The sequence below is a fragment of the Carassius auratus genome, chromosome 41, assembly GCF_003368295.1.
Source record: "Carassius auratus strain Wakin chromosome 41, ASM336829v1, whole genome shotgun sequence".
NCBI classification, from domain to species: domain Eukaryota; kingdom Metazoa; phylum Chordata; class Actinopteri; order Cypriniformes; family Cyprinidae; genus Carassius; species Carassius auratus.
Window position 1 is genome coordinate 21,503,255 of NC_039283.1, and position 24,249 is coordinate 21,527,503.

The window sequence follows — 24,249 nt, forward strand, 5'->3', positions numbered from 1 at the left end:
ATTTTTCCCCCCTGAAACATAAAAAAGAAATCTGCTGTAATTGCCTTTTGACTTTGAATACAAAATTATTTGCTATTACCTTTGCAGCTATTTTGCTAGCTGAATGATCTGTCCATCACAGCAAACATTTAGAAGGTGGGGCCACTTTGAAATGACAACATTATTGGTTTTATTGCAGGTGAATGACAATTAAACTCCATTGAATGAACAATGAGGCTAGTAGTTATGGTTTTAGAGGCCTCTCCTTGAAGCCAATTGCATGCTCTGAATATCTCTGGTTGGTCAATTGATTTAAAGTGGTGAGAAAAGATGCCTTAAAGAACATAACACATTACAAATGTCTGACAATATATGCAATTCCTAAACTGGAAAGTTGATTTTAACAACAAGAAAATAAATTAAAAATAACAAAAGTTCAGCAAGCTTATCACAGTTTGAATAAAAAAATATATATATTTATTTATTATAACTTAACAACATACTCATTTGCCAGTACTCATCATCATACAGTAATTTCTGTGAAGGAACGTCATATTAGCGAGAGATCAGCTCGCCTGCAGCAAAGCGCTACTACTTGACCAAGAACTTGACCTTAAGAAACTCTCGCGAGACTTTTGCGGCGGTATAGCAATATATCAATTGTCGCGATACTTGCAGCGGTCGCTGAACTGTGTGCGGTGGGAGGGGGAAAAATGGCCGCTTGCGGAGCGACACTTGGAATGATCATAGACAGTAAAAGAAATGGACACAGCGACCCCATTGGAACTCAATTGAGACAAATGAAGCCCAGTTTTAGCGTTTTTTAGCACTTCCGTTTCTGACGCGCAGACTCAAACGAAGCTTGACGACGTCAGCAACCTGTCTGCCAGATGTAAATCTTCTAAGTGGCTGTGCGTGCAAACTGCCATCGTTAATCTTGCAGAGACGGCGAGCTTGAGCGGGGAGTTCTTTGTCGTGAGTGAGCAGGAGTAAGTATTCTGATTCATTATTTTGTATAGTATTTTAAAATGTAACGCCAGTACGCCATATTAGGTTAATTGCCTGCGAGCTTCTCCTCCTGTGTACGGTAATGCGACAGAGAGCCGAGTGGTTATGACGCAATCGTTAGCCTATTTTTTACAAAAACTGTTTATACGGGGCCATAATGTAACATAGAAGGTAATGGAGCCCTTTATATATTGTCGTGTATCTTTAGAAATAAATAATGGACAAACAGAGTCTTTAAACGCCTCAGATGTAAAGTTATTCGCTGTCAAAGTGACGCCAAAATGAATGGGAGTCAATGGGAATGCTAACGCAAGTGAAGTTCTGCTAAAAGATGGCAGCCCCCACCCGACTTCAACTTCCGGTCGAGTTCCTTGCCCCTTGGGAATGATGAGCGACAAAAACGCGAACACAACCCCTTCAAAATGTGACAGCTGACCCGAACCGACACCAACACACACACCGGCTTCCGAATAGATGGGTATCGCGGCCGGTGGCGGGGGAGGTCAGGAACGACAGCGTTTGTGTTCAAGTTGTAATTTGAGGGAAATAGGTGAGTTAGCTAGCCTGCTAATGTTAGCCGCGCGCTAAACTGGGACTGAACGAACCAAAACAAGATCCACGAAAACAGACCACAGCAGCAGCATTATCCCTGCTAGGATGAGCGGACCGGGTCAAGACAGCGAGTCAGAGGCCAAAGTGCTTCATATTAAACGGCTGTACAGGTAAGAGTGCTGATAGCAGTCCGGTATTGTTAAAAAAATATCTGTAACGCTTTATATATCTTATTTTTTTATGGGTCAGAACGGTTGGAAACCATTCACAAAGGAATAATGCTGAACGAGACACTTGACACTTGAATATGCGGCGTGTTCATAATGTCTCATCTGGAAATTTTAAAGTATTTGGCATGCCTGGCATCAAATTATAGCTATTAAATCTAAATTTACTCTGTGATCTATGTCTAAAGGTACTCTTAGTTTCTATAAAAGGAAAGATGTGCGTAAATAAAAATGAAAGGCCAGAATTGTATGAGAATTAAACGTATTTTAAGCATCTGAATAAGTATGGATTGTACTTGTGTATAATAGACAGACAAATCTAGTTATTTGAAATGAAATAGTTTATAGAACCCTAAAATAAAACGTAGAATAGAATCTTTGAAACAGATTGGTATCATATTTGGTACATTACGTTTCTGTGGCTTAAATAATGTGATATTTGAGAATATGGATCTGCAATATGATCTCATGGATCTGAATATAATTTTGTTCAGAGGCCCAAACTGAGCTTATATAAAAAAATGTACAATAAAGTTCTTATAGCTTGTAAGGTAATCATGATATTCATGCTTTAACATGACATATATAAAAATAATGTACAATAAAGTTCTTATAGCTTGTAAGGTAATCATGATATTCATGCTTTAACATGCTTTAACATTACGCTTCTGTGGCTTAAATAATGTGATATATGAGAATATGGATCTGCAATATGATCTCATGGATCATGGATCATTCATATATATATATATATATATATATATATATATATATATATATATATATATATATATATATATATATATATATATATATATATACAATTAAAGAATACTGAATATATATATATATCGTGTATTTTTAGAATTATTCTAAAGGCCCTTTTGCTTAGATGACAAAAGATATCTAATAGATTGTTTACAAAGGGTATTTTAGTTTTTGATAATGTTGATAATTTAGAGGCCTTATAAATTAATGTATCGTTTATGATTAAATGGGCTTTCTAGGGGCAGCTGAAATTCATCTTTCATCTTCTAATCATTTAATATCATCGATTAATTCTTACAAATTCTTAAAATTCTACATTTTATCTTTAGTAATATATAGAAAATGACAGCAGGTTTAATTTAGTACAAAGCTAATTTGTAGCAAGTAAAACGACACGTTAATAACTGAAAGTGTGGAATGGGAGTTGTTATATTGTGAGTAAGTGATGTATGTAACAATGTTTTCCTCATTTCTTTTCTGTTTTATGTAGGGCTGTTGTGGAAACGGTGCATAAGTTGGATATTATAATCGGCGGCAAGTCATCATATAGGGAGGTCTTCAAACCTGAGAATATCAGTTTGAGGAACAAGTAAGCACGAGTTCACTGTCTCTGCAACCCGACCAGACGCTACAGTATAATTGGACTGATTATGTTGTATTTACATGGATAAGAGAGAGCTTTTATTGTTGTCACATCTGTTTAGGACACAACTCATTAAAGTTCCCATATACTTACATATCAAGGCTTCTTATTTTCTTACTTTTTTTTTTTTTTTTTACCAGATTGCGGGAACTTTGTGTAAAGCTGATGTTTCTGCACCCTGTGGACTATGGACGCAAGGCAGAAGAGCTGCTGTGGAGGAAGGTCTACTATGAGGTCATTCAGGTCATCAAGACCAACAAGAAGGTACTGTCATCTAACACTACACATTCCATAATTTAAAGTACTCTTATTTGATGCGGTATCTGGCATCAGGCTGAAATCCTGCCTCTCTTTGCAGCATATTCACAGCCGCAGTGCTCTGGAGTGTGCCTACAGGACCCATCTGATCGCTGGGGTGGGCTTCTTTCAACACCTGCTGCTCTACATCCAGTCACACTATCAGCTGGAGCTACAGGACTGCATCGACTGGACACACGTCACCGACCCACTCATCGGTGAGACATGCATATTATGAAGTATTAACAATAACTAGAAAATTCATAGAATTCACTGATCAAATCTTTTGGGAAATATGTCTACCTTATAAACAGAATAGTCAGGGTTCCCACTGTCATGTAGAACCTGAAAATATCAAAGATCAGACCTGAAAAATAATTGTCTAGAGATTAAATTTTTGTGAATGTAATTCGTTGAGAGCATTTGGAAGTTGTGACATTACTGTGAGGGGAAAAAAAAACATCATCCAAAACAAACCATGGCTAACAGTCAGATTCAGCCGTTTATTTATGATCCAGAATCAGATCCAGAGGCTGAAACTGAACGAGAGCAGCAGCAGCAACGACTCGCTCCGAGCGGGGCTCGAACCCGGGTCTCCGGCATGGGAGGCGGACGCACTAACAAGGAGGCAGAGATATTTTAAGCAGTTTTACTCACCACCTGCGGTTCCAACACACGATCGTGACCCTTTTTCGTTGGGATTGCATCATCCTTAAGAAATAAACGATGTGCAAATCCGTCGTCAAACTGGGCCTTGTTTGTAAAACAAGCATCTTCGAAATGCAGGAACAAACACAAACACTTGCACAACTCCGTTGATGCTCTGTAAAAACTCCATCCACTGGTCCCTTAATGCTGTTTTTTTTTTTTTTGGTAATCTGTGCAGGGTTGTCTTGCCCTCACAACCAAAAACACACTTCTTTTGTGACATTTCGGTCTCTCTCTCTGATCAGTGAATGTGTCTGCTCTGCTCTATGTGAGAATTGCCCTCAGGACCCATATAAGGAAATTCCGCTCCATCTAACGTCACACAGAGCCATACTCGAAAAAAAACTTTCTGAAACTTGTGACAAACCGGAAGAGGTATTTTTGGAACAAAAATACTCCTTCAAATGCACAACTTAATTTTTTAAACTTTGTCCATGTTTAGCATGGAAATCCAACTCTTTAACAGTGTAAAAAACTCAGTATGCATGAAATAGCATTTCACCCCCCCTTTAAGGATAATGGAAAATTGGTATCAAGTAGGGCTGGACTATATATAAAAAAATATATATATCTCGATATTGTCAAAATTTGTACGATATTTGATATATATCTCGATCTTTGCATTTGCATGTAAATAATACATTTTTATTTTATTTTCCCCATTAAACAATTTAGATTAAACAACTAATTTAAGCAGTTTAAAAAAATCTAGACCAAGTGATCACTTACTGCTTTTTATTAAATTAACACATGTAGGCCTATATGTAACTGAAGTAGTGCAAAACAAGTACAGAAAGTGCATTCTGTCAACTTTTTAGTGCATGCAATTCATAATTTAAACTATGCAACAGGGATAAGTATTTTATTTCAATGTTTTTTTTTTTAGCTAAGAACACAAGTCTGTCAACTGTGTGGATTTAAGAGAAGCTCTGATTCAGAAAACTATGTTCCTACTGATGCTAGAAACCCTCTTAGATGGGGAGCTAGTTGCTGAAGCACTTAGCTATTTCTTATATAAATATAAATATATATATATATAAATGAATACCAAAGACTTTTGCACTCTCTCTATATTATGAAAACTGGTAAATATAACAGTGTAATTCCATAATAGTAATTCCAAATGCCCATAGTCTATGCTTCTCTATCCAAACATCAGTGGTCGAGTAAGTGCATTTATTCAGCGATCACAAATCACAAACTATACAGTCGATATGATATAACAAAGACCGCCTGAACAACGCTTTCATTAGATTGCTAAACTCCTGCTTGTTAGGGTTTTAAGATCATCGTCTGTGGTGCTTCCACAATGAGGAATAAGCACGTGTCAATGGTTGCCAGATTGCAAAAAAAAAAAGCAGAAACGGGGAAGAAAATGTATCCTTGTAACAATGAAGCTCTGATTCGGAGATTTAAACTCTTGTTATCTGGCAACTACTTTCTAGAAAACTCTCATAGTAGAGGATTGTAGAGCAGTCCGCAGTGACATTTTCACTTTTTGGACACTCGGTGCATTCTTTTGGGAAAGTATGCTTGAATTTGAAATATTCTAAATCCCTGATATTTTCAAATTTTATATCGACGTCAAAATTATTCCAATATTAACGCTAATATTCGATACATCGCCCAGCTCTAGTATCAAGTCTTCATAATTGATTGTACAAGTCATTTAAATATTACAGAAGTTCAATGGTCAAAAAATTTTGGAATACTGTGTTAGCAAAATTTCTTAATTAGATAATCTGTCTCTGATTAATGACTGCAGGTCGTAAGAAACCAGTCTCAGCCACCCCTAAAGAGATGGAGTGGGCCCAGATGGCGTGTCACAGATGCCTTGTGTACTTGGGAGATCTTGGTAAGTGTGTTCTCACTTGATATTTAATAAAAAATCTCTGTCTTGCAGTGTGATTTTTATGTTCACATAATCTGAAATCAAGCTGTTTAATGTTTATGAAGCGCGGTACCAAAACGAACTGGCGGGAGTGGAGGCAGAGCAGCTGGCGGAGCGCTTCTATCACCAGGCCCTGTCTGTCGCACCTCACGTCGGTGAGCAAGTCCTTGCTTCTCACATCCACCTTACAACACCTTTTCCTGGTACTGGAGAGCATGCTTTTGTCTGTTTAACAGTGAATTTTTACAAACTTTTAATAGATTCCTTGTTTTTTAATTTTTTTTTATTTGACTTTCATGTTATTGCATTGGGGAAATGTTTTGTTGTCTTTTACAGGCATGCCATTTAATCAGCTGGGTACACTTGCTGGAAGTAAATTTTATAATGTGGAGGCTACTTACTACTACTTGCGCTGGTAAGTTATCTGAGAACAGCATCATATTTAAATGGACAATAAATGGATACAGCAGCATTACAGATCTTTAGTATGACTAGTGTGTGAAGGATCTGATAACCCTGCATGATCAATGACAAACTGGTTTTTCCTTTCAAATAGTATTCAGTCAGAGACTCCCTTTGATGGCGCTTATGGGAATTTAAAGCGTCTGTTTGACAAGGCAGCCAAGATGTACCACCAGGTGAAGAAACAAGAGATGAAGAAACTGTCACCATCACGCCAGAGGTGTGTTCCCTCTCTTTCATATACATATAAAGACAGGATGGAGGAGTGTTTCTGAAAATATATTTGATGCATTCAGTGTGTTCCTTTTCTGTTCCAACAGTTTTGTTGCTGTTTTTGTTTGGATCTGAATATCATGCACTTATGGATTATACACATTTAGACTAAATGCATTAATACAGTAAATAGGATATACCTGAATTAAAATAAACTTTTAAGTTAAATGTATTTTATTATTATTGTACATTTTATTACTGGTGCTGTCTAAAACAATCATTACTACTATTATTACTCATAGTATATACCCCCATCCCCAAGTATTAATCATCAACGCATTACTTGTCCTGCATTGTTTGGGATGGGGACATAAATGATTACTTAAATTATGCAGCTTTTTAAGGATATGTGTGCTGTATCTAATTAGCCAGACATGTTATTTTTCCTTGGTGAACAACAAAATTCATAATCTTGATATTAATACTGAGCCTAAAGCATAATCCTATCTGTATAGTGACCATTGTAATTTATATTTAGCATATTAAGGTTTTTCAAAAATTATGTAAAAAAAGTTTGGTTCACTAAGAAGAACCGGTTAAATCAAACGATTCGTTTGCCAACCGGACATCACTAGTACAAAGGGAAGAGATATTGATATGTTGTGTATTAAATCTGTGCATTAGTTTATTGAGCCTTTACTTTGAACAGTTTTAAACCTCAGTTACTGTGCGCACTTGAAGACAGTTTCATCGTTTTGACTTTAGTAACTGAATGCGACGCACAGCTTGATTGCAGTATAATTACCCAACAATATAATTTCGAGAGAAAGCATTAAAATATTTACCGTATTTTTCAGACTATAAGTCACACCTGAGTATAAGTCACATCAGTCCAAAAATATGTCATGATGAGGGAAAAAACATATATAAGTCGCATTGGACTGTAAGTCGCATTTATTTAGAACCAAGAGAAAACATTACCATCTACAACCGCGAGAGGGCGCTCTATGATTTCAGTGAGAGTCTACAGGAGCACTGAGCAGCACAGAGCGCCCTCTGGCGGCAGGAGACGGTAATGTTTTCTCTTGGTTCATTTCTCTCGGTTCATGTTAAATTAATTTTGATAAATAAGTCGCACCTGACCTGAAGTCGCAGGACCAGCCAAACTATGAAAAAAAAGTGCGACTTATAGTCCGGAAAATACGGAAATATTTATTCCCTATAGGGGTTCCGTAGTACACGTCATTTCCTTTCTGAACACAATATTCGGATTGGGGCACAAATCTTCTGGAAACCATACCATAAAGCATTGTAGCGTCATGGTGTAGACTAGCATGGGCAAGTAGCACTCACATTAATTAAGTTATTCTTGCTTCAGGTCAAAAGACATCAAAAGACTTCTGGTGAGCTTCATGTATTTGCAGAGTCTGCTGCAGCCCAAGAACAGGTGAGAGCATCACCTCCAGCTGAACCTGTTTTATGTTATTAAAAATCATTCCTCAGCTGTAAGATATCATTTGAGAATCAAATCAACATGACTAATATCCTGTCACCTCTTTAGTCTGATGGAGACGGAGCTGACATCACTGTGCCAGTCTGTGCTGGAAGACTTTAACCTGGTGCTGTTCTACCTCCCCCTTCCTGCTCACGGCAGCCAGTTAGCCAGTGAGGAGGAGGAAGAGCACGACTCCGTCTGTTCTGTGCTTCCTGACAGCCTCATATTCAAGATGGTGGTGACTTGCCTTATGGTGGTGCACAGTTTGAAGAGAGGGGGTAAGTATGGACCGAAAGAATTGATCACAACATCGGCTGCTCATTTTACACAAATCATCATGTCCTTAATTATGTTGCACTGAATAAGCACACAGGTACTGCTTCACTAATCTAAAAATAGTGCTGGTTTCATGAAAGTTATTTTTATTTGGATTGCCAATTGTGTGTCACAGGCCTATTTTGATTTTGATACATAATACAACAAGCTCAGTTTCCTGGTAATACTGCATCCTGACCAGATAAAACACTGTGAAGGACAAATGATACTTAAAGCAACACTATGTAAATTTTGGTGCTCTAGCGGTTAATAAACAGAACTGCACGAATCCTGTAGAAGAACATTCTAATCAGAGCTACTTCTCCAAATTTATGTCTAAGGCGATTCATGCAGGTATGTGTTACTCTGCAGTGGTGACGACCCGAACAGGCAACAATAGTCCAAATATAATAATTTGTTATAAATGTACTGTAGATATTTGGGATAAGACAAAAAGGCATTTATGGTGTACTCGCTCATTATATACATTTTCAAAGATCTAGCGCATATTTACATAGAAAAGCAAATTATAAAGCAGCAGAGCTTTGTAAACAGCTCAGAGTAATCATGCCATCTCCATAAGAATTTGAATTAACGTTCATCTAGGAAAACAGTGTGCATTATCTCACTAGATTTGTAACATAAATCATTTATAAACCTTTGCCAACACAGGAAAATACATCAACCTATGTCTAAATATGCCATGTATTGAACATCGTGATTTCAAAATAAAAGTTTCTGCGTGTGGCCAAATATTAAAATGTAATGGTTTTAAACAGTTTAATCACACTGTAAATTGAACGTCATCAGGCCGTTGGCGCCCTCTGCAGGTATTTGTTTTAATACATAATGTTCTAAAGTTGGTTATGTTCATATAACAGGTGCATCTCGATAAATTCTAATGTCGTGCAAAAGTTCATTTATTTCAGTAATTCAACCCCAAACTTGTGTATTAAATAAATTCAGTGCACACAGACTGAAGTAGTTTAAGTCTTCTTTTAAGTTCTTTGTGATGATTTTGGCTCACATTTGAAAATTTTATGAACTTGGCCTTCTAAAAGTATGTTCATTTACTGTACATGAACTCAATACTTGGTAGCGGCTCCTTTTGCTTTAATTACTGCCTCAGTTCGGCGTGGCATGGAGGTGATCAGTTTGTGTCACTGCTGAGGTGGTGTGGAAGCCAAGGTTTCTTTGACAGTGGCCTTCAGCTCATCTGCATTGTTTGGTTTCTTGCTTCTCATTTTCCTTTTGACAATAGCCCATAGATTCTCTCTGGGGTTCAGGTCTGGTGAGTTTGCTGGGCAGTCAAGCACAACAACACCATGGTCATTTAACCAGCTTTGGCAGTGTGGACAGGTACCAAATCCTGCTGAAAAATGAAATCAGCATCTTCAAAAAGCTGGTCAGCAGAAGGAAGCATGAAGTGCTCCAGAATGTCTTGGTAAATGGGTGCAATGACTTTTGTTTACAAAAAACACAAAGGACCAACACCAGCAGATGACATTGAACCCCAAATCATCACAGACTGGACTTCAAGCAGCTTGGGCTATGAGCTTCTCCACCCTTCCTACAGACTCCAGGAACTTGGTTTCCTAATGTAATACAAAACTGGCTATCATCTGAAAAGAGGACTTTGGACCACTTAACAATAGTCCAGTTCTTCTCTTAGTACAGGTATGATTCCTCTGATGTTGTCTGTGGTTCACAAATTCCTAAACACTTCTGTGTTTGGTGGCTTTTGATTCCTTGACCCCAGCCTCAGTCCATTCCTTGTGAAGTTTACTCAAATTCTTGAATTGATTTTGCTTGACAATCCTCATAAGGCTGCGGTTCTCTTGGTTGGCTCTTGGTTTTCTTCCACACTTTTTCCTTCCACTCAACATTCTGTTAACATGCTTGGATACAGCACTCTGTGAACAGCCAGCTTCTTTGGCAATGAATATTTGTGGCTTACTGTCCTTGTGAAGGGTGTCAATGATTGTCTTCTGGAAAACTGTCAGATCAGCAGTCTTCCCCATGATTGTCTATAATGAACCAAACTCAGAGACCACAGTTTGGAAGGCTACAGTGATAGTGAGTTTGTGGGGTTTTTTTGTGTTAAATGTGAGCCAAAATCATCACAATTAAAAGAACCAAAGACTTAAACTACTTCAGTCTGTGTGCATTGAACTTATTTAAAGGGGGGGTGAAATGCTATTTCATGCATACTGAGTTTTTTACACTGTTAAAGAGTTGGATTCCCATGCTAAACATGGACAAAGTTTCAAAAATTAATTTGTACGTTTGAAGGAGTATTTTTGTTCCAAAAATACTCCTTCCGGTTTGTCACAAGTTTCGGAAAGTTATTTTTTGAGTATGGCTCTGTGTGACGTTAGATGGAGCGGAATTTCCTTATATGGGTCCTAAGGGCACTTCTGCCGGAAGAGCGCGCGCTCCCGTATAGCAGAGCACTGAGAGCACAACAGACTTCACTGATCAGAGCGAGAGCGTCGCCAAATGTCACAGAAGTGCGTTTTTGGTTGCCAGGGCAAGACAACCCTGCACAGATTACCAAAAGAGAAACAGCATTAAGGGACCAGTGGATGGAGTTTATTTTTACAGAGCATCAACGGAGTTGTGCAAGTCTTTGTGTTTGTTCCCTGCATTTCGAAGATGCTTGTTTTACAAACAAGGCCTAGTGTGACGCCGGATTTGCACATCGTTTATTTCTTAAGGATGATGCAATCCCAACGAAAAAGGGTCACGATCGTGTGTTGGAAACGCATGCGGTGAGTAAAACTGCTTCAAATATTGTTGTTAACTTAGCTATCGGCGCGTAAGCACATTAAGTAAACAACATGCGATGTTGTCATCAAACTGCACTTTCCACATGTACAGCTTAAAAAAATACATAAAGTGGAACTTAGTCATTTTCCAAAACCGCTAAGCAAATATATACAGTTTCAGTACATACCACATAGAGACATTGTTTCTGATGCTGCTCTTGTTAAATTTCAGCCTCTGGGTCTGTGTCACAGCTTCCACATGCTCTCAACGCAACAGCCTACTCGCGCTCGTGATTCTTTAGCTCCGCCCACACGTCACGCCTCCAGCCTGTCATGTTTTTCCGGGAAAAATCGGTACAGACTATCTTTCTCTTATGAATATAATAAAACTAAAGACTTTTTGGAGTTATGAAGGATGCAGTACTACTCTATAGGTACTCAAGATTAACAGGAGATTGAGTGAAAACGAGCATTTCACCCCCCCTTTAAAAGACGAGTTTCACAATTTGAGTTTAATTACTAAAATAAATGAACTTAGTGTTTTTCAATACAATCATGTCATTTCCTTGGATTTTTTTTGCTTTAGCGCCTGCGTTTTGCAAATTTTGATTTGCAGAAAACGTTACATAGTGTTGCTTTAATTACTTGCTTAAGACTAGGTTGACCACTGTTTTCCCAACTATAACATATATTTACTTTTATAGTATTTATTCATATTTGAATTGGTTTTTATGATTTAATTTTAGTTAAATATTTAGTTTTGTTATGCACTTTTGTCATTTTGTATTAGTTTTTTATATTTCTATTTAACTTGAATTTATATTTCAGTTTTAATAATTTTAGTACATATAAAGTAGATATAAAATAAAAATATAAATAAACATTCTATGTGAATACATGGTATATGCTATGAAAAACCTGGAAAGTCAGGGTACTTAAATTGTTCCCCGTCCTTGGAAAAGTCAGGATATTAAAAAGATATATCAAATATCTGTCAATTTAATGCCCGTGTAGGGAACTGTTGGAAGATTTCAAATGACAGTTCTTATTTAACTTTTGTTGCAAATGAAGTACTTTCTCATCTGTGCAACTTTAATTTAATTCTAGCTTCAAAGCAGTACAGTGCCTCCATCGCTTTCACGTTGGCTCTGTTCTCCCATTTGGTCAATCATGTCAACATTCGACTGCAAGCTGAACTGGAGGAGGGCGAGAGTGACGTCCCACCCCTGCGCACTGATAACACTGGTACAGGTACTTCCCTTGCTTAAAGACACCATGAAATCAAAAATGACAATTAAAAATCTACACAGTGTTGAAGTATTTATTATAATTGATTTTTCCATGCACTTTTTTTCCCCTTTTTTTATATGTACTTGTGATCTTTAAAAACATTAACCTCGCCCTCTGAATGACATCCCATCTCTTCCTGACGTAAGACTCAGAAAAGAAGTTAGACTTAAGCAACTGGTCGCTGGATATGTCCAGTCATAATGCTGAAGAGACTTATAGATTTATAGATTATAGACTTATAGATTCATCCGAAAAGTAACCTGCTCTGTCTTGTTGGTCAGATCGCCTGTCAATCAAACTCCAGCCAAAATCCCACCCAACATTCCAGAAACCATTTCACTCAGATTTACGTCACCGTAGGAAAGAAAAGACTATCGCAGCTAACATTTCATGGCGACTTTAAATGTAATTTTGTCTTTCTGATATAAGGTAATATTACTTATACCAAAGAAATTGTTGGATCTGTGAAGAATATTTTCAGTGCTGCCTTAGATTCTTACCAAAATTTGGAAAATGGGAAGTTATTTTATTTATTTTTTTTTTTTCATGAAGCACTAGGATCCCAGCTCACTAGGATTTGAAAAAAGCTTTTGTTTTTGCTTTTTGCTGTCATGTGACTGTTCACTTAAAACTAACGTTTCCAATGCGATGCGTTTGTTCGTTTGTAGACGACGCTGATGCCAGAGATCATGGTAGTGCTGCTCTATCAGAGGAGAGAAAACTGCAGAACGGCTCCCTAGAGGAAGATGATGAAGAGGAGGACGAAGAGGGGAAAAATGAGGAAGATGAGCCTAAGGGGAACGGAAGGACACCGGGGACAAAGAAAAGCCTGGAGAAGAAAAGATCAGCTGAGGAAAAGCAAAAACAGAAGCGGAAGTTCTCACGGCTCTCGATGCTTCGCCGCAGACGCTGCGCTCACAAGGAGGACGAGAGCGACCTGAGCGAGGGATTTGAGAGTGACGAAGAAGAGAGTGGGGAAGGCAGGGGTCCAGTCGACGGTCTGGAATCTGCTAGGGTCCAGATAAACTCTTTAGGAAGAGAAGGGCGGAGGGGACCACTGCCAGAGGATGGCAGCTGGGAAAGCAGTTCGGAGGAGGATGAGGGCGGCACAGCTTTTGACGTCGACACGGACTCCGACATGAACAGTCAGGAATCTCGTTCGGACCTTGAAGACATGGAGGATGCCGAGAATGCACCACAACAACAGCAGCAACAAGAGGAAGATGAGCAACCGCAACCGTCTAGGGAGGAAAACTCTACACCTCCAGTAACCAATGGCCCGTCAGTGTCTAATGACACCAGCATCAGCAGTAACCTGCAGGCCATGTCCTCTCAGCTCTTCCAAGCCAAACGCTGCTTTCGACTCGCCCCCACCTTTAGCAATGTACTGCTCCGGCCTGCAGCTCCCACTAACCCCATCCCAGACTCCAACCCTGCTCCAGTCCAAGAAGCCCCGCCTCCTACTGGAGAAATACCAAGAAGCATGAGTCCAGAAATTGCTAATGGAACCAATGACAATGGTAACTTGTTTTACAGAAAATAGATTTTGAATTTTTTCAATTAATTTAGACTTTTTTTTTTTCTTAATCTAATTTTAATGCTTTACATTAGCATTTCGTTCCGTACCATTAAGAAATTTCTTCTGCTCCCCAGAGTTGCATTTATTTGATCTAAAATACAGAAGAAAAAACCATAGCTGTAAAATATTTTTACAATTGAAAATAATTTATTTCTGTTTTGCTGTATTTTAAAATCAAATGTATACCTGTGATTCAAAGCTGAATTTTAAGCTTTTCAGCTTTGTCACATGATCTTTCAAAAATCTTTCTAGATTCTGATTTGGTGCATGAGAAATTTCTTATTATAAAGATTTCATTTTGTATGTATGTATGTATGTATGTATATATGTATATATATACTACAGATATATATATATATATATATATATATATATATATATATACTACACTACACAAAGTGAATTTTTTGTCCATTCTCATAAAACTATGACTATTTGATTTGTCTTACGCAGATCCTGACTCTGAATCTGAGGGCAGTGAGCACAGCAACCATTCGCTTCACAGTGAGAAAACTCTTTCTGAGCGACTGGAGATTCTGACAAATCAGGGTCTCATCCAGGTGGTGAAGGTATTCTTGGATTGGCTGAGGACAAACACTGATATCATCCTCATGTGCGCTCAGGTACTTGTGAATCTGAAATTGTGCATTTTACCAGCAGAATCATTTGTTTGCTTCGGTATTGTTACGTGTTGTTGCTGTTATTCATTGTATACATGTTGGTCTTTGGTATCTACCCAAACAGAGTTCTCAGAGCTTGTGGAACAGACTCTCAGTGCTGCTTAATTTGCTTCCTGTAGGCAGCAAGATGTTAGAAACTGGTAAGAGAAATCAGTTTATTAATGGATTAAAATCACAATAAAAATAATAATAATAACAGGACCTGTTCTCTTGCAGATTTAGGTCTGGATAAGCATGTAACAGACCTGCTGAATGAGTGTGAGCAGCCTGGTTTGGTCCAGACACTACTCTTGCCAGAGGATCTGGCCCTCCGCCACCTCCCTGCCCTCAGCGTAGCCCATCGACGCCTGGACTTCACAGGCCAGAGACCCCCTCTTACCCCTCTGGATGAGGTAACCATCACTCTTGTCTCCTTGTGTGCTCATAAGAAGAACCCATGGAAGAATTTTTGAAGAAACAGCTATGCTGTTTTACTGTTTTCCTGTTTTTTTTCACTGGAAAATGTATCCGAACAACTGATTTAACAATTTGTTTGTTATCAAAGACATTTAAATCATGTTTCATCTTTGTTCCCTGGAAAACAACATTACTGATAACTGGGTTTTTACTACATTTTACTTGCATTTGAGTCTCTTATTAATGGTATTTAAATAGTGGTCAAAAATAGTTTATACTATGCACTTCTATTCAAAAGTTTAGGGTCAGTAAGTGTTTTTATTCGATTTTTTTTTATAGTCGAACTGTTCTCAACATTGATAATAATGCTAAATGTTTCTTGAGCATCAAATCAGCATCAGAATGATTTCTGACGATCATGTGACACTGAAGACTGGAGGAATGATGCTGAAAATACAGCTTTCCCTCACAGAAATTAATTAAATTTTTTAAAATATTGAAATAGAAAACTATTATATTTAATTGTAATAATATTTAGCAATATTGCTCTTTTTACTGTGTTTTTTTTTTTTTATCAAATAAATGCAGCCTCTGTGCATAAGAGAATTTTGAGCGGTAGTTTATATGTAAACAAAAAAAATTCATATATTAGAATATAATTATTTGGTGCTTCTTCAAAAGTACTAAAACAATTTATAATCCTTACCTTTCTTAGGATTCTCACTCATCCCTACATGACATATCATTTTTCACATTAATGTTAAAGTAGTTGGTTTCAGCTAATTAGAATGCAGAGGTTTTCGTTACAGGAAGTATAATTAACCTTCAGTGTCTTTTGCATTCTCTCATGTTCTTCCTTTAAGTCTTGTTTTCTCCATGTTGTCCAGTGTGTGGTGCGTGTGTGCTGCATTCGCAGCTTTGGTCACTTCCTCACAAATCTCCAATGCAACGTGTTACACTTCAACCCGGAGGCGGGCATCTTCACCAGCATCAGCCAATCAGAGCAGGACAACCTGGTTCAGCAGGCCAAGGCCCAGTTCCGCATGGTAAAAGACATTCGACTGAATAGTTATGATACAAAGGCATAAAAGAAAACTATTAGTGGAGCAATAACAGCTTTGTATTGATTTACACTGAACTTTTCTTTCCCCTTGAAACGATAACTCGGCTGATTTCTTTTGTGTGCTCAGATGCATTGGTTCGATTGGGCATTTCAGTAGCACGTAGCACTTAAATATTAGCAAAAATAGTCACGTGGAGTGCATCTTAATGATAGGGTCCACAAAGACATGTCTACAGTAAAGAAAACAAGGCTTTTTCATTAAACCTCACTATATTTGTGAGCTTTAGCTTGAGAGCCTTATGTTGCCAGGCAACCATGCAGCCCTTAGTGGTAGAACAAATGATGGTTGAAGTGCCACCTTGCTGTGCCGGTGAAGAGGCGGCTCTTTCTGGTACAATTTCATTAAAACCTTCAGGGTCTGCGAATGAAAGGAATGGCTGGCAGTCCATGACAAGCTCATGGAATAAGTCTGCAGTGAACAGCGCAGATCTCTCATAACACGCCACTACAGCACGACCACAGCAATCAGCAGGAGCTCTGTGTCCCGGCTGTTAAATAAGCTGAGTTTGAGAGTCCTGCATGCTTTAGTCTGCATTTTTGCTATCCTACAGACAGCCTGATTAGATCTTGTTGCATGTGTGTTAACAGCGAAATAAGAAAATTTGAATTCTTAACACTCATATCCAACTGTCCTCTTAATTTAGATTTTTCTATTATTTTTACATGTCAGATAGTGTTAGATCTAATCTGAAACCATCTTTTGGCATTCAGGTGAGGTTTATGGAAGCACAGGAGTTCATACACATGAATCATGAAGTCCTTAGGCAGAAATCAGGGTTTTGAATGCAAAAAAATGTACGTTATGCAGATCCAAAGATGAACACAGAATTTGTGGAGGGTTTTAAGATGTTGGATATCAGCGGTAGGTTAACAGTCCATTTTGTCCTGCATTGTACAAGTGTCCTGTGCGTTTAAACATTAACATTATATACAATATCATTTAAAGGTTCGGGGTTGTTAAGATTTGTTTTATTGATTTTGAAAGTGTGTTATGCTTAACAAGGATGCATTTATTTGATCAGTCATACAGTTAAACTAATATAAGTTTAATAGAACAGCATTCATTTGAAATAGGTTCTTTGTGTAACAATATGAATGAAACTTTTAAACGGTAGAGTATAAAAGAAACAAAGTCTGAAGACAAAAAGTCCATATGCAGCATGGGCGTAGGTTTGGTCTCAGCTTTGGTGGGGACACCCCCATATACCCCCATACACTATTTACCCTCCAGTAGAATCACGTTCATGTTGACTGCAAGATTCTAAGTTAAGGTACAGGCTAATTGACATTCAGTTACTTGCTAACGTAATATTCTATCATCCTGGGTAACACATACTATCACCAGTTAATACTATTTTCCACAGTAGAATCTGCATTTGAAAGCCTGGTCAGTCACTACTGCTAGTTTATTTGTGTGGCTAGCTAGTTATTTTGCTTACTTACACTCTGACTCTGCTTTATGAAAAAGCTTCTTATGTCCCTTTTGCATAAGGCATCTACAAAGTAAAAAAAAGGGGCAAAAAAAACGTAATACTAAAATGTTTTTAATCTGACCTTTGTATGTGGCAGAGAGACAGCCCTGGTAACTTACTGTCAGCGTTGTCAACATGCGCGCACACACACACATACACACAGCGTGCGCATCACCCGCTCGCTGCTAGTGCCAGCACAAAAGTAGTCCCGGCCCGCGCGTGTAGCCTATCAGATACCCCGCCGCCAATCGTTTCTTGTACTGTCGTCATCCTGGCCGTTATAATCGATCCAAATTGCAGTTCAAAGGAGCTTGCTGAATACTGGTGGGGACAAATTTGTCATCTCAAAATATTGATTGGGACTAGTACCTAGCGTCCCCCCCTAAACCTACACCCATGATATGCAGCATGGTTAATCTTCATACTGCTAGGGCACAGTATGTAAAACATGATTTATATAGAAGAATAAACACTCAAGTTTTATATTTCATATTTATCTCTCAGCCTTTCTTTTTCCTTTCTCTTATATTATTGCTTTTGGAGTGAATTTAATGTGTGAAACAGCAAGGTGCCCTTTTTGTAATTCACTTCCCAGAGTCGTAAGGTTAAAGATATATCTGGTTTAATCATTCATCTCTTTAAGGGAGCTTTAAGGAATTCCTTTAAAAAGAAATGTCTTTCTGTCTCAGTCTGTTTACAGTATACTAGTCCACTATTTTTCTCTTCCTTATTAAGGGCTAAAAAACAATATTATAAATTTACCTGCTCATTCACACCTTGTGTTTTCTGAGGGTAGAATCTGAGTCATGTTTTGAGGTTACACAGAGCTTATATTGACCTTGCCTCGGCTCGTTCACAGGCGGAGGAGGAAGCTCGCAGAAACCGGCTCATGAGAGATATGGCCCAGCTGCGCCTACAGGTCAGACCAGCTGTTTTTAATGCACATCTTGCTCACAACATTTATCCAGATGTACTCAATGAATGGGTGCAGTAATGAAGCATTTCCTCTGTCTGCAGTTGGAGGTCTCTCAGCTGGAGGGCAGTCTGCAGCAGCCCAAAGCCCAGTCCTCCATGTCTCCGTATCTGGTGCCAGACACCACGGTTCTCTGCCAGCACCTGGGGCTGCTCAGACAGCTGGCTGCCAGCGGCTGCTTCATCATCATCATCCCTCGCACAGGTCAGCCCGCGTGTCTCCTCTCGTCTCCTAATGAGAGTGTCCACTGTTGTGGGAAATCTGGAGATGGCAGGGCAGTCTGGAAATATCACGCAATTAAATCTTATTTATTCATTAAAATGACTATAGTGAATGCATGTTTATCTGGTTATACTCTGCTGATCAGCTAGTTAACAATGTTAACTAAAACTACAATCTTTTTCTTTTTTTGATTATTAAAGGTGAAATTAAATATAATTCAAATATTTGATGAAAAACTTAAAAATTGAAATAAGGAAGTTTAAATTAAAGCATTAAAATTTATAAAACTGAAATAAAATAAAGCTATGTTGAAATACACAAATAAAAGAATAAAAATGACAAAAGCACAAAACTAAATTACTGAAAAAAGGCAAATCTAAAATACTAATAAATACTAGAATAGTATATACATAATACTAAGTAATTACTAAGTAATAACATTAATGAAACAAAAATAAATGAAAGCCGTACAGAAATATAAAAAAAGACAAAAATAAATACTAGAATAGTATATAAATAATACTAAAATAATGCTGCTAGTTATTGTGTATAAGTTTAAATCATATATTTCTATTTTAATATTTGATGGAAAAAAAGAAGGATGTTTAAGATGAAGTAATAACATTTAATGAAACAAAAATAAATGAAAGCCGTACAGAAATATAAAAAAGACAAAGACAAAATTACTCAAATTAACACAGCTGATATATAAAAATATAAGCTCATTCAAAATATTAATAAATACTATAATAGCATAAACCCAGTGTAAAACCTGCAAATCATTATTTTTGAGTTGGTCAAAATTGTTCTCAAATCATTCTGAATGTCAAAATGATATTTAGCAATCCTTATTCAGTCTAGAAACAGTGAAGGTCATGGAAAAGGAAAACCATCTTTCAGAAAGAGCAGGAGTCCTGTGAATCATCCTGGTATAGATGCTTGACATCTGTATGGCATTCTTGTGATTTAATTTGCTGTTATTTTTAATTGGCATAACATAATTTTAACACTGGTTCTTTTTAATTGCTGCACTCTCAATGATTTAAGATCTAAACTCCTCCAGTTTATTCCTCAAAAATGTAATGAAAAGCATGCACTTTTTGTACAGAGCGTGCGCCAGGAATAATCAGTCAATGTGTCTGTACAAATGACTAGACTGAGATGAATTTCTGTTCTCTTGCAGTGATTGATGGTCTGGATCTGCTGAAGAAAGAGAACTCTGGAGCGAGAGATGGAATCCGGTTCCTTGAGACAGAGTTTCGGAAGGGGAACAGGTACGTCTTGAGCTCAGCACTCAGTTTTAGCAATGCTGGTCATGTAAAACTCTTCCAAACAGCAGACATGTAGAACAAGATGTCTGAAAATTCTCACTGATCATACAACAGGTACATCCGCTGCCAGAAAGAGTCAGGAAGAAGCTTTGAGAGAGACAAGTTAAAACGACAGGACATTGAAGCCTGGTAAGACACATCACCTTCACTTCCTGTTACAGAGCAGAGTCGTGAAGTCTTGTCTCAACTCTGATTGTTCCTGTTTCCAGGCACCTGTATAAGATGGTGGACAGCTGTCGCCAGCTGACGGGATCTCAGAGCAGTGGAGATGAAGACACCGCTGGTATGGTGACCATCCTGACGGGACACTCACTAGAGGAGCTGACTGAAAGATCAGCTTCCATGAAGGTCAGTCGGACATTAGCAGACTGAAACTAAGCTTCTACGATCACAATAGAATGGTATTGTAGAACCTTATAACATAGGATGAGAAATGCACTTTAAAGTCACAGTAAAGATGAACACACAAGATTTCTAATTCATATAAATGATGTTCTTTTGAACTCTGTACTCATGAAAGAATCCTGAACAAATCTATTCATTTCCACAAAAATATTAAGCATGCAAACTCGTTTTCAACACTGATACTAATAAGAAATGTTTTTTGAGCAGCAAATCAGCATATTAGAAGGATTTCTGAAGGATCATGTGACACTTAAGCCTGGAGGAATGATGCTCTGCATGACTGTAATATATTACAGTCTAAAAAAATATTCTAATTGCTATTTTAGATTGAAATATTTCAAAACAGATCAAATAAATGCAGCCTGATATGTGTATTTGTATGTATATATCTGTGTATATGTGTATGCATGAATTTTAAAGTCTCTTATTCTCATAAAGGCTGGATTTATTTGATCAAAAGTACAGTGATATTGTTAAATATAATAATATTGTAAAATAGTGGGTTTTCTATTATAATATAGTTCAAAATTTGATTGATTTCTGAATTGTTTAGCAGTTAAAAATAACAGCATTTATGCATTTAAATAAAAATGGAAAAATAAATTGCTGAATAAAACTATGTCTTTCAAACAAAAAACCTTTAAACGGTAGACTTTTTTTGAAAAATGCACAATACAATGTGGCATGTGTTGCTACTTTTGCTGTAAAATGTAGCTTTTTGCTGAAAAGCGAAGCTGTATTGTAGCATTGCTACTCCACCCAGACCTGGCACAATTGAGATCGTCGGATGTTTCTGTGTAAGAACAGTTGGTGTTATGTTTGTAGGATGCATGAACTCTCTGTGCATTGCTCTCGCTGCAGGCAGCTGTCCAGGCGGTGGCAGCAGCAGGCATGGAGCTGAAGAGCATCACTGACTTCTGCAGGCAGTGGAAAGAGATGGGCTGAGAGACGGCGTGGGACACAGGGGGTCGGCTCGGCATGGCATTCAGCTGATCGCACGCTCACTCCCCCACTCTCTATCTCTCTCTCCCAATTTACTGCTCTGTCTGTAACTGCGTCCCCAGGAAAAAAAACTCATAAGACAGAGGGTTGGAAGGAAGGAGGGTGCAGGAAGTGTTCAGAGAAAAGAGAAGTCAGAGGAATGGGGGCTTTAATCTACAACAGCGCATCCTCGACCCCGACACAGGAGGGTTAAAAGAACCTGCGGGGTGAAATCACTCAGTTTAAGTGCCCCGGTGCGCCTTAACCAGGCATATATACTGATGAAATGAGTGTATATGTTTTGATAGAGAGAAACGAACATTCATGCGCATAGAAGTTAAAACAAACTCATAAATGGAAATCTATAGAACAATGTTTTTGATTATTTTTGTCTTCTGGCTGTGGTCATGGGGTTGCACTGCCACATGGATGTCTGTGTTTGACCGCGGCGGTGAGCACAGAACAGAAATCATCCCGTCTAGCGTTTACCCTCGACTCCCAGAGTCAAAGGATTCAGGGTTTAGGGTGTACACTTCTTTTTGGTGATTTGTTCTTTCTAAAGTGGCTTCCCCCAGTTTTTTCTTTTTGCTGTGTAAGTTTGTGATTTAATGTATTGTGTTATCTGTGTAGGAGCTGGCAAATGGTTGCTTTTATTTGATTTTATTTTTGTATGTCATGTTATTTCCTTTGTATGCTGTGCTGAACACACAGGAATGAGGATGGGTGTAGAGATCCAGTCGAGAGGCATCATCTGACTCCGGTCACACTCGACTGTGCTGACAGATGTGGAAGTGTTTCTGCTTGACTCGAAACATGAAATTACTACTCAGCAAATCTAGTACCAGCCATTCGCCATCACGGTCTCATAGTAATTGTCCCATATTGCATAACGCAAAGGAATCCAGTGTTCGTGTGAGACAGTGCATTAAACAATAAAATGATTTCATTGAAATAGTAACTTTTGTCTCTGTCATGGATGTTTCTTTCTTTCTTTTATAAATATATAGATTATATATAAGCAAATGGTTTGTGAAAGGTACTTTACCTTCAGTAAATGTTTGAAAGTCCAAGAGATTTTATTTTTAAAATAATCTGAATGATCTAATGAAATGTATATTAAAAAAATCAACTTAAAAGTTGTATATTTTAAAATGTAATTTGTTTGTTACAAAGCTGACATTTGAAGCTGAAGAAACATTATTATTTTAAGTATTATTAATGTTTATTATTATTAATAAAAAAAAATCTAAGTATAACAATAAAAAATAAAAACTGACATACTTAAAAAGAATGAATAAATATGACAAAAACGCAAAACTTTAAAACTGAAATAAAACAGAAAATATAAAAATAAAATGTCATTCAAAATCCATTAATAAATTCAGTAGAGTATATCAATATTACTAAAATAAAACTATATCTAAATAAGTATATGTTACAGTTATTTTCTAGCAATAAACAGTAAATATGAAGTAAATTGTGGAAACATCAAAATTAAATATAAAATGCTTAATTTGCAAGTCTATTTAAATCTGAATTAATCCTACTTTTTCACTTAGTAGAGTCTAATTTGGGACTACATTTTTTGTTCTCGTTATAAAAACACATAATTTGTCTCTAATGCTTTAAAAATAATAAATATAATTAAAATAATATTTAATAATATTTAATAATTTAAATATTAATATAAATATTAATATAAAAAAATATATATATCAAGGGATTTCTAGCAGCATATATGCCTTATTTTCTCTTTTTTACGGGGTCTATCTCTCAGTACCTTGGTGTAAGTAGGTCTCTGTGTCCTCATTCAACTACATTCAGTGTCTCGTGCCCAGTCGCTCTGGGCCCTCTGCCGAGATCTCATTGTGGCATTATGGCCAGTTCTCTGGCAAAGACCACTGTCAAAGAATGGCCGGCTCTGCCCTACTTATAGGGGAGAATTATTTGCAGTCCAGTCCAATGACCAAATGTACCCTGAGGTTTCGGTGGAATAGAGGATGGGAAGATGATAAAACTGGGGGAAAAAAAAACTCATCAGAATCTTCAGAGTTTACAGTCAGAGTTTAAATTCAGCATTCTTTACATATCTTAAATCATAATCAATACAAATGGTTTACAATATCAGTTTGAATTTATTTCATTACAATTTGTCTTTCACCTTAAATATAATTTTTAAATACAGTGTTATTTTTGGTGGCTTATGTCTTGTGCTCAAACAACAATTAAGTTTTGAGACAATTTTACATACAGAGGCAGAGCTTCAGAAGAACATTTAAAGATCCTTGTGACACCATTTCAATTAAGTTTGAATAATTTGTAAATGTTATTAAGATACATCAAAAATAATATAAAAAAACATAAAATATTAGGCAGTAGGACCAAAAAATAATAATAATTTTTAAAAAAATTCATCCCTCTCCAAAGTACTTTAAATCAATTCACTGATGAGTTCCTGTTGTTAAGTATTT

At 37.3% G+C, this 24,249-nt stretch overlaps 1 protein-coding gene across 2 annotated transcripts; it reads left to right on the forward strand.

Moving 5' to 3' along the window:
- Positions 1-1,368: 1,368 nt before the first annotated feature.
- On the forward strand, positions 1,369-22,736 carry LOC113059261 (protein SMG5-like). Of its 2 annotated transcripts, none has more exons than XM_026227634.1 (22): positions 1,369-1,709; positions 3,025-3,123; positions 3,318-3,441; positions 3,536-3,692; positions 5,948-6,037; positions 6,139-6,228; positions 6,410-6,488; positions 6,630-6,755; positions 8,127-8,195; positions 8,310-8,521; positions 12,434-12,577; positions 13,285-14,136; positions 14,649-14,818; positions 14,940-15,015; positions 15,092-15,267; positions 16,159-16,317; positions 18,726-18,785; positions 18,884-19,043; positions 20,245-20,335; positions 20,447-20,521; positions 20,602-20,740; positions 21,659-22,736. In XM_026227634.1, exons 1-22 carry the CDS (start codon positions 1,645-1,647, stop codon positions 21,740-21,742), a joined length of 3,297 nt encoding a protein of 1,098 aa, XP_026083419.1. In that variant the 5' UTR covers positions 1,369-1,644; the 3' UTR covers positions 21,743-22,736. The 2 variants fall into 2 exon arrangements, with proteins under 2 accessions (XP_026083419.1, XP_026083420.1); XM_026227635.1 differs by having other exon boundaries at positions 12,434-12,571.
- Positions 22,737-24,249: the final 1,513 nt, after the last annotated feature.

Coding starts and splice junctions, on each gene's coding strand:
- LOC113059261 (XM_026227634.1), top strand. CDS start 1,645: ATGAGCGGACCGGGTCAAGACAGCGAGTCAGAGGCCAAAGTGCTTCAT. Junction 6,756..8,126: donor CTGTCACCATCACGCCAGAG/GTGTGTTCCCTC, acceptor TTCTTGCTTCAG/GTCAAAAGACATCAAAAGAC. Junction 14,137..14,648: donor TAATGGAACCAATGACAATG/GTAACTTGTTTT, acceptor TGTCTTACGCAG/ATCCTGACTCTGAATCTGAG.